Raw genomic sequence first — 11,627 nt, forward strand, 5'->3', positions numbered from 1 at the left:
TGTGTGTCTCACTGTCTCGCTCTCTCTCTAAAATCACATTAATGGATGAAAGTAGCTTCTGCTGCTGCTGACTCGTCGCTTTGAAATGGAAATGTAACTCATTGGCTCCATATGTAGAGCGTGCATACACACACACACACACACGCACACACACACACACACACACACACCGGTACATGACACACATACACACAAAGCGTAGGTGTGCGGTAAAAGTGTCACACACACTATGCCCTTAAACCATGGAACTAAGCGAGAGAGAAACTGAAATAACACTAATATAACATTAACAGACACATTAGCCTGCTTAATGCTAGCCCGCTAGCCAGCCATTAGCCTACAGCTTATAGAAAATGTCATGCTAAAAGAGAGGCAAAGCGGAAATAATAAAATAGCTAAAACTCTACATTAACCGAAACATTAGTCGCAATATTCAGTGGACAGGGGCACCAAACCAAGAGATACTCAGGTTGAAAGCTGCAGGGTGGTGGACACTATCACACAGGATCTTTATTCAAGCTAAAAAAGTCTCCACCCTGCTCAAGTGTCCTTTAGCAAAACACTGAATCCCTACCAGCTCCCACCAGATCACCCTGCACTCTCATCAAAAAGGGATTTTCCCTACCTGGATCAGTAATTACCATATTACTTTTATCTGTGTTATTTTAGCTTGCTAGCCTTGGGATATGCCATAGTGTGGAATTGTTTTACATTCAGGTCGACAATGGCACCACATCAAAAAAGCAGCGTCCTCATTCATTTTAACAGGACCGATGTGAGGCCACCGCTGCAGTGGGCTTAAGAAAAAAAAGTAAAGAAAGAAGGTTGAATAGGCGGCTGCTAGCTTTTAAACAGTTTATAATGTGAGGCAACTGCTTAGCTTAGAAAAAAGAAAAAATGAAAACTACATACAAATCTTTTAACTGAATTGACAAAAACAATGTGAATCAGTAAAGTGATTTGTAATTTCCACCTCAATCATAAAACAATTCCTCAAAGCCTTTCTATCAAATGCAATGCAGTGTCTATTTCTGACAAGCCTTCAAACTTCACTTCAGTTTGTATGTCTTCCTTCTCTCTTTCATTGTCTGTCTTAACGAGTCCTAACAAAAACTACAGACATAGAATCAAAGGGTGTGTATTTAGTGGCATTGGTGTAGTTGCACAATGCACAATCACCCTTCCCTTCCAAGCGAGAAGGAGAAACTGTAGTGTCTGGTTTGTCTGTTTACAGCTACTATAGAAACTCAATGGAAGGTGATCAGAGATGTCTGTAGATAAAAACAGTTCATTCTAAGGTGAACAAAACACAACAATTATTATTTTCAGGTAATTATACACTAATGAAAACATAGTTATGAATATTATATTCAAATTCTGCAAATGGATTCTGCTAAATGTCACACACTGGACCTTTAAATGGAGGCACACATTTATATCAGTGATGGAACAGTCTATATGACCCTGACAATCAAGAGGTGCTGAAGAAGACTGAAATTGTCTGTGTGGTTAGTTGTTTGCGCAGAGGTAACAGAGATTTAGTTTGTTCACAAAGTTGGGAAGTTCTGAAAGGTAGAGCGAGAAGAGCATCAGAAATTTGAATAAAACAGACTAGACTTCAATTTTATTCAAACATTGAACAATCAACGTGCAGCACCACTTTTTGAACCCGCTACCAGAATGCACTGCACAGCAAACGAACGGAAAAACGTTGGAAATGATTTACTTCACTGGAACTGGTAAAAATGTACCATAGCTGTTGATGTTCTGAATAATTTGTCAAATTAAATTTGGATATCAGTTTTCATGGATGTCTTGTAGCCACACCGACTGATCTTTCATTATGAACTCCAGTTGAGAGGTTCATTTCATGCTTATTTTTAGAGCTGGCTGGCTGAGTAATCCTGTGTTATGAAATAACCCTCAGCTCCCACCACAGCGAGGCGTCTGCACCACAAGGTACGGAAAAACAGCAACAAACTGCTGTGCCAGAGTGGTCGCATTAAAAGCTCTATACCAGCCAAATCAAAGTTTGAAACAAAAATTCTTTATACCCTGTTACAGCACATAGCTCATCAGGCATACATTTGAAGTTTTAATAGTACACAGTAGATCTTAATTTAGATGAGAGATTAATGCATGCAATGCTAAAAGTTAAAAAGATTAATGTAGTGGTCTCTATAAGTTGAGTTTGAAGATCTCAAAACATTAGTATGATAGTTCAGAAAATAAGTCTGACAAATAAACCAGACATGGCATTTACTCATGCATACTAATGGATGTTAAAACACAATTGGACCAGCTATGCAACAGCACTTTTATGACGTTCATAATTTCAAGCTCTGTCATGCTATTTCATATGATATACGCATGCTCTCTTATTTCCCTTTTTCACGCCGTCTTCTCTGATTTCAAATGACAGATAGCTGTACGATTCTGCTGTGTGTGATGCAGTATTTACTGCAAGCATGAAATATTCGAGTCCAGTCATTAATATCATCAGATTTTAGAGCCCCGTTTGCTGGTGCCTTTAGGTCAGCTTGCTGGATTTCCCTCCATATCTGAGGTATAAATTCAAGGTGGACAGGGTTATGATGTCATTACTTAATGCCAGGCATTACTAGCCGAGCAGCACAAGATGGAAAAGTCATTCCTGATTAATCGCTTCTGCTGGGGAATACATTTTCATTTTCTCTTTCACTTTGTCTCCCAGTGCATAGCAGTGGCTCTCCTTCCTCTCTGTCCCAATGTCTCTTTAACACACTTGCTCTGATCTCTGCCTCTATCTCAATCTCTCTCTCTCTCTGTTATCACACATATTCTCCACCGCTCTTACTGCCCTCTCCTCCTGCATTAGTCTACTGTATGTAGGCCATGGCTCTTTTAAAAGTTCTGTCATTTGAACACTATAAAGATAGATTACTCGCTCATTTTCAAGCCAGCATTGATTGGCTAAAAAAGCCTTTTTCTTTCCAGCATCACATGCATAATGACCCGTGTATACATAACATGTACTTTGTGTGTTCTCTGATAGTTAACTCTACTCTGTGAGAAGAACACTAGCACCGTTTCACTTCACATGTTCCGCACATACATTAATATATAAGTATATATATTTAAATTTGTGAGGACGAAAAAACAAGTGCTTCGTTGCTTCCAGTGTTCATTAGCTCTCTCTGTAGCTCACTCTAACTCTACTGTATCTCTCTTGCACACACATTCACACTACCTCTTTGCTCTCTATTGAACTGTGTACTCTGTAGTAGTTAACTGTATTGAAGTGTGTGTGTATTCTCTGGTCTCACTGGACAACTAGAAGGACCCTCAAGTACCTGAAAATCATCAGTAGTCAATGAGATGTCTCGCTCTCTCTGTTGCAGGTGTGCATACACACACACACACACACACACACACACACACACACACACACACACACACACACACACACACACACACACACACACTCATACAGTCTCTCCCTGGCTCTTTTCTCAAGCTCACAATGTTTGAACTGCGTGTGGTCTTTGGTGTGACTGAGGGGATTCAATTATTATACAAGCACCTGAAAACATTGAACAAAATTTCTCTCTTTCTGTCTGTCTCTGTGTGTGTGCCTTTTTGTCTGTCTCTCCCACGTAGAGGTGAAAGTTATAAGTGCTCCCATGCTTCTCATAGACAGGAAGCAGAAAATTATTAAAACACACACACACACACAGACACACACACACACACAGGGAATCCCACACAAATGTGCATACAGACACACAACATCACACACATTGCTGAGCTTGAAGTAAGAAATGTATCAATAACACATCAGCACAAGCACAGAGGAACCCACTTATATACACATGCTTCTGCATATGCACAGGTAGTGTACTGCACTCGTGGCATTCGGGACAAATCGAGTTACAATATCAATACCAATGAGATGCATGTCAACTATTCATTTGAAATATAGCCTTTAATTATGATGTTTTGTTCTAGATTGAAAACTTTCCCTATGTTGAATCCCAGGTAAGCTATAATTCAATTAATTTGGTAACAGTTCATTTTAAGTCGCCCTATTTAGGATTACATTTTAATTGTCTATTAATTTACAATACTCCACTTTCAGATGCCCACAGGAGTAGTTATCTGTTAACAAATAAATTAATAAAAACTTATATCTGCTTACAATTATATTATAGTGTGATAATATATACTGCTTATAAATCCCTGTGTCCTAAATCTTAAAGTGTTATATTCTTATTATATATATATATCTAAAATATAGGCCTATGTGTTAAATATTATAATAACACATTCACTTAGTTTTCCATCTTATCCCAAGGGCTTCTACAGTACAGGACCTCGATACATATACGTTTCATCAGTATTTGACATACAAAGTAATTTTGTGTGTGTGTGTGTGTGTGTGTGTGTGTGCGTGTGTCTGTGCGTGTCTCTTTGTATGAGTTTGTCCGTTTCCCAAGTATGAGGGGTCGTACAAGCCATAATTCATTCTGACATTCTCATATACATAGATTTTTCTTTCAAACACATATAGTTCTACTCACACACATGTGTGTGTATATATACATATACATATATTTACACACTTATTTTTACTCTCACTTGTATTTTCACTTTCACACATATATGTAATATTTACTCTCACTCTCAATGTATAGAACTAATTCAAAGAGAAGATACTGATTATTTAGTAGAACTCCAATTTGTTGAAGATTCAAGAAATAGAGAAGCAGTCAATACATTACGGTCTTTGTATGGATGTCTTCATTTTCTGCTGACTGTTTATAAAATTAGACAAAAAACAATCCACCTGTCATGACTGAACATCAAGGCAGACCACTATATAGTATTTGCATTTGCTTAGCCTCGCTGATAAAAAAAAAATTAAATATATCTAAATATATAAAAGTATTTCTTTGAGAATAGACCAAATGGTATTTTTTGAAATATTTACAAAATAGTGGGTGGAACATTGTCTTTTGTTAGTTTGTTTTTAATTGTGTTTAAGCTAACAGTGGAGCTGTCTGATCATTCTCTTAATTTGTCCATTATGTTGTAAATGTGTCAAAAATACCTTTGGGTATATTCTAATAGAAATATGAAGTTGTTTTCAACAGAGAGGCTGAGCAAAATTTGAATAAATTGTTTCTGCTACTTTGGTTGCATATAAATTAATGTGAATATGGATATATGCATATGAATTAACTGATGATCTATTATGTGTGAACTAATCACAAAAAGTCATAGTGACTTTTTCACAGGAATTCATGATACATCATACATTAAGTCATGCATCAAATCACCATGAGTCATGCATTAGGTAAGTATTACTTATGTATATGATTTGTACACTAATTATAAAGTGTTACAGAGTATTTTCAAAGTGTGGTATTAGTTACGTACTTTTACTTACTTTCCTTTTTCTAAGTACAGGATCTGAATACTTCTTCCACCACTCAGTCAGTTTCTTAAAATCTATTTGACGTGGTGGAAGAAGTACTTAAATACTTTCTTTCAATGAAAGTAAATGTAAAAACACTGGATAGTACAAGTATAAGTCCTGCATTCACAATTTTTCAAGTCTAGAGAAAAATGGACTGAGCGTCAGTAACAAAAGAGCTCATTATTGATGATTGTTTATTTTAGTGTTAAATTACTGATGCACAATCATGAACAAGTTACACAGATAATTTACTCTGATTTCATTTTCTTTAGGCACAACAACAGAGCCACTAGTGTTTTGTCACTTTTCATTGCTGATGTCCAGACTCTCCAGTCTCTGGAATACCGTCCAGGGTGAGATGTAATCATGGACTGGAAAACAGTGGTATTGCCTGCTTCATGCTTTACAGGAGAGGACATAGTGTTATTACTAGCAGGTCAGTGCATAAACTCAATCTGCTGGCCCGGTCTTCCGGCCAGTGACATGATGTAAAAAATATGATCCTACCAGCAAGATTTTTTTTTTAATTATTTGTCCTAATTACTTTATATCAATTTAAACTATCCCAGCATATACAATTAAAATAAAAACACAAGTAGCAGTACACTGTAGTACACAAGTGTTGAATACTGAAAAGGGGGAATGCAAATTAGGCTGTGCGAAAACCATGGGTATTGCCCAACGCAATGCCGTGTTTTCCTGAAAGTCTGTAAGAGGTGGGCAGTGGTAAATTCAAATAATTGATGCAGGGGTTTGCAATGGGCAGTTTAGAAGGGGTTCTTGCGTCATGCTCTTGGTGGCGAAATTCAATTAAAGGTTGTGGAGAAACCAGTTGGTGGAACAGTATTGGCTTCAGTGGCAAAGACAAGAATTGTCCCCAGCTTCTGTGTTCCCTCTTGATCTAGAGAAAAAGCAATACATCAGAAATTAGATTTTAAAAAACAAAATAAAGTTACTGAAAATGTTCATAGCTACAGAGCTAAAATAAAAATGTAAGAACAGAGCTAAGTGACATTTAATCTTAATGCATGCGTGTTTATGCACAAATTATAGGTTATTATTACAATGCGCTGCATGTCAATGAAAATGTGATATAACTGACCAAAATTCCCTTTATTGTTTTTTTACTGGACATTTACAGTTTTTGTAAACATTAAACCTACACATAGACTGTGTTGCCAAAGTGTGTTGCTAAATTAGCAAACGAACATTTAGGATTTAGTAACTTCCAGTTAAGTTGCCATGTACATAGTTCTTACCTTTTCTGAGAGCACCAGTTGCCAAACTGTTGCTGTGGCTGATATCATAAAGACTGCCACAATCCTCCAGTTTGGCCTTGTGTAGCATTAGCTGCTTGGCCTTCTGAAGTGACTTGGGAAATGAAAAGTTCTCTCATATCTCTTTCCGCTGTGCTGTGAGTAACGTTAGGTGCAGATGAGCTTGTCCTCTGCCGCTCAAGGGACAGGATGTGACATTTTCAGATGATGACAAAATATTTCTTAATACCCCAATGGCTTGCTGCAGTGCAGGGGTCTCCTCTATACCTTCCACATTAATCATGCTACGGACATGACCGGGCTCCACCCTTTCAGCCAATCACAGCGCCATAAATAACCTGCCTTCCATTTCCACTATGCTCTGTCTCACACAAACATTCTTAGATATTTTCTTCAGACACAGATACATTTTCTTCTTACATACATATATTATTTATAATAAATGTATGTGTGTGTTAAAATATGTAAAAATGAGAGTAAAACATTCATGTGTGATTAAAGATATATGAATATGAGAGCAAAATGTATGAAGGAGTAAGTAAACTAAAATACAGAATAAAATAAAATATATAGATATGAAAATAACAATGTGCAACAATGAAAATAAGATGATGGGAGAGTAAATATACTTTATATGTATGTAACAACATATATATAGAATGTATGTGTGTGAGAGGGCCAGAATGAATTTTGGCTTGTACGGCCCCTCATACCTGTGTGTGATATTAGTATGCCAGGCAGGGGGACAGACAGCTAGTTCCAATATTTTGTTGTTTGGCATTGATTCAATGTCAGCTAATTGTCACCTTGTTCATGTATTTGTGTGTGTGTGTGTGCATGTGTGAATGTTCATTCAGGTTTTAATGTCCTCATAAGGATAAAACATTAAAAATCTTTGGAAACAGAGACATTTAATCCGTCCTGACTTTGAAGAGAGAATGAAAATAAGTCACTGGACTGTCCTACACGTGTGTGTTTATTTCTCTAAGTGAATATATGAGTGTGTGTGTGAGTGATTAAACAAGGGCTTCATAGTCCCCGTGGGAGTCAAAAATGAAGTTCTCAGACATGTTATTCTCAACCGTGTGTGTGTGTGTGAGCGTAAGAGTGTGCCAAAATTGTCTTTTGTACAGTCCCCTGTAGAGTGTAGTTAACAGTATATCAATTATATAAGCAATGGCTGGGGTTTATGGGAATTATCATCGCAGTTGGACATTTGGACATTTCTTGGCAGAAACAACCTGTTAATGAATTGGCTGAATTTATATATTTTCTCTGCCTCAGCTTTTGATAAAGAAGCACAGTTTGGCATCTACATATATATAATGATTGTAAATACAGGAATAGGACAGCCTTTGCTATTATTATTATTATTATTATTATTATTATTATTATTATTATTGGTAGCACTAGGTGTATGGATTATTTATTAAAAAATTGCAAAAACATGCGAACATATTGGATACTTTGAGGGAACCATCAATTTTCTGCAATAAAAGTATTAAAAAATATATCAATGAAGTCAAAGACTATAAATAAAATAAATTTTAAAAAATAGAATAAAATTCTGTTTAATACTTTTTTTCACCTTAATGCAACCTGAGTTGATTATTTGCACTCCAGTTCATGTCTGAAGATATTTGACTTTTTATGACATTTTTAAGTGACATTTCCAGACAATCAATAATTAGTTATGTGTTGGAATTTAAAGTGCGACATCACATTTAAAAGGCTGGCAACCATCTGGGGTTTGAGGTTTGATGAAATAAATAATTGCCGCCCTCCGTCTGTCTTTCCAGATGTCTTTCTGCCCTTTAATTTTCTCTTACTCTGTCTTTCTGTGTGTTTAAATCTCAAATCACTAAAATAGCTGCTGGTACTCCACAGATCACACAGTAAAAATGTGACATGGAAGAGCTTAATACGTGGCCATGATGGTCAGGGTTTTTAGATGGTGGATTGAAAATGGAAATTACATGTTACATGTTCTACAATGTTGTACATTTTCTTGGTTTAAAATGAGAAGAATAATCTAATATAGAATCTGCAGCATGCTGTCACTATAAAATTGCTTATGATTGTGAAAAAACTCAGCCCGAAAAAATGCAGATTTTACAGCTGATAAATATCCTAGGAAACACACACACACACACACACACACACACACACACATAAACATGCGCACACACAGATAGGAGTAAAAGATAAATCGCAAGTGGTAGGAAGCAGTTGCTTCAATCACAAACAGCTTAAATGCACCATCATCTTATTCATCAACATACACATTTCTTCCACAATCCCGCTTTCACTCAAATCCCTTTATTTCCAGGTTGACAGCCTGCATGTATGGCAGGGGAATACAGATAAAGATAACAACCCCAAACACACAATAAATGCACAGTATGCAACACCCAGCGATAGATCAGTGGTAAGGGAAAAGCAAGGGCACTACACAGGAACAACGTACTGTTACACGCATACAATTATCACTTTTAACACTGCTAGAAACCATTTTCTTCTTCACTGCAGAGGAGGGAAATCTGACAGATGTGTGCATGTGTCTGTGAGAGGGAGAGATTGAGAGCGAAATACAGAGGGACAAGCACTGAGAAAGAGAGGGAGGAGAAGTGCACACAGAGAAGCTATTGAGTAACAGTAACGCTCCCACCAAACGAGGAGAATGTTAACACTTTCTTCTCTATCCATCTATAACATGAGGGACCTCCTCGGTCACAAAATCCCCACCAACACGGACTTGCTGGGCTGCTGACACACAGCATCAACTCCCAGTCATACCATCAGTCTCTCCACAGCCAGAGACAACTGCTACTCTGTGTGTGTGTGTGTGTGTGTGTGTGTGTGTGTGTGTGTGTGTTTGTGTGTGTGTGACTCCACAAAATCATGTTATACTATGAGCATGGGATTTCCTCTCTACATGCCCTCCAGATGAAATTTCACCCCATCTCTCTATGTCTGTGTCTGTCTGAGTCTCTCTCTGCTCATTTTGTCGACAGCAACACAGGTTATTGAGTTAGTTGCCAAGCTTTGCCTTACACCAACCCGCATTTCTAACTGTTTTTATTTCAGATGTGATCCCTTCCATGGCTGTCTACACTTGGAGAAGCTCCATGAAATCTGGCTCAAGTTAACTGTGATTTATTTTGAACTTGATTTATTTATTTTAATGACAGTATCTGCACAGCATGGAGGCCCAAACAAATGAGCATGCCTACACTGTTCTGTTCCCCAGATGTAATATTGTGTCCAAGTTGGGCACTGCGCTCGCTTTGTCTCTCACGCGCACACTCTCTCTTACACACACACACACACACACAATAACCCACTGTGCGTACATAGACTCGCTTTTACACTCTTTCCCGCTCGCTAACTCAAACACGCACGCACAAAAGGACACACGCACGCCATCCCGAGCGGCAAGCGCGCGCACACACGCACGCATACACGCATCTCTCTGTCACACACACTCGCAGGCACACACACACACACACACACACACACACCGACGCTGCCCGCAGCAACGAAACGGCACGAATTAACTACCTTCCCTCTTCCTCTCACTCTCGCGTGCGCGCTCACACGCAAACATAGCAACCTGCGACTATTCTGATCCCCCTCCGACACGCGCGCACACACACATATATATATATATATATATATATACATACACGCGTGCCAGCGCGCGGGCACGCATGCAAACACCCAGACAAAATCCTCCAAAACTCACCCTTGGACGAGGAGAAATCCCCGAAGAGAAGCCCCAGCAGGAGGAGAAGCGGGAGGTCGCGTCTCAGCCTGCCCGTTTTCTTCACATGCAGCCTCCTCCTCATCAGCAACATCTCCGGCGCTCCCAAATCCGTCATTTTGCTGTTAAATAAATCCAAGCTGGCTTAATTTTAAAGCCCTCTCCCCACCTTGCCGCTCTGCTTGGCTGAAGGAAGCGGAGGGGGGTAAAAGAGGACGGCCGCCCCCCTCCTCCTTTTTCTTTCGTTTTTATACAAAACAAAAAAACAAAAAAATAATTACAACCGAAGATCAATCACGAATATCCCACACACACATGTCCATGTTAACGTTTGGACAGGATAACCGGTGACGGGTTGACGGTCTGAGATCGGGCAACACGCTGCTGGTGTGAGCTGTCATAGCAGAGACCGGAGGACCGGAGGAGAGAGACAGAGAGATGAAGAGATATAGTGAAGGAGAGGAGAGAGATGGTTGGTAGGTCCGCACAGCACGGCGAGCGAGCGACGACTGAGAGAGAGAGAGAAAGGTGGGGGGGGGAGCATGGGAGAGAGAGGCAGACGCTAAGAGAGAGAGAGGGAGGTTAGTCGAGGAAGTAAGAGAGAGGGAGGAAAAGTGGAGGATGAGAGGGCAGGAGAGGGAAAGAAAGAGTGACTGAAGAGGGAGGAAGGGTGAGGGGAGAAGGATGGGAAAAGGGGGATTTCAGGTGAGGGCAAAAGAGGAAAAAGAGCAAAGGATTGAGATGGAATGAGAAAGGAAGGAAAATCAGGTGAAGAAGAGAGGAAGGAGGAAAGAGACAAAAGAGGGAGGAAGGAGGGCAGATGAATGAAAGGAAAAAGGAACAGGAGGAAGGAAGCATGAAAAGGAGATGAAAAAAATGTAAGGGAAGACAAAGGGAGAGGTGGAGCAAGAAGTGATGGATGAAATGAAAGAAAGAGAAGGAAAGAAAGATTTCAGTAAAGGGTGAAAAAGAGATGGAGAGGGAGGGTAGAGGTAGAGAAGAGAAGAGAAGAAAGAGGAAATGGTTTCAGTAAAGAGATGGAAAGGGAGAGAAGAACGAAAGATGAATGATGGGGAGGAGGGAGGAGAAAAGAGTGACAGGAACGGAGAGATGAGGAGGAAAGAGAACT

At 39.1% G+C, this 11,627-nt stretch overlaps 1 protein-coding gene across 2 annotated transcripts in view; it reads right to left on the reverse strand.

Moving 5' to 3' along the window:
• The window catches only part of LOC127352220 (CUB and sushi domain-containing protein 1-like), a 396,058-nt gene extending 385,071 nt beyond the window's left edge, over positions 1-10,987 (reverse strand). For both annotated transcript variants that reach the window (XM_051380421.1, XM_051380419.1), the window contains exon 1: positions 10,481-10,987. In XM_051380421.1, coding sequence (XP_051236381.1) covers positions 10,481-10,616 — 136 coding nt within the window. In that variant the 5' untranslated portion in view covers positions 10,617-10,987. The remainder of the gene's footprint in view (positions 1-10,480) is intronic.
• Positions 10,988-11,627: the final 640 nt, after the last annotated feature.

The sequence above is a fragment of the Dicentrarchus labrax genome, unplaced genomic scaffold (genome assembly GCF_905237075.1).
Source record: "Dicentrarchus labrax unplaced genomic scaffold, dlabrax2021, whole genome shotgun sequence".
NCBI classification, from domain to species: Eukaryota; Metazoa; Chordata; class Actinopteri; family Moronidae; genus Dicentrarchus; species Dicentrarchus labrax.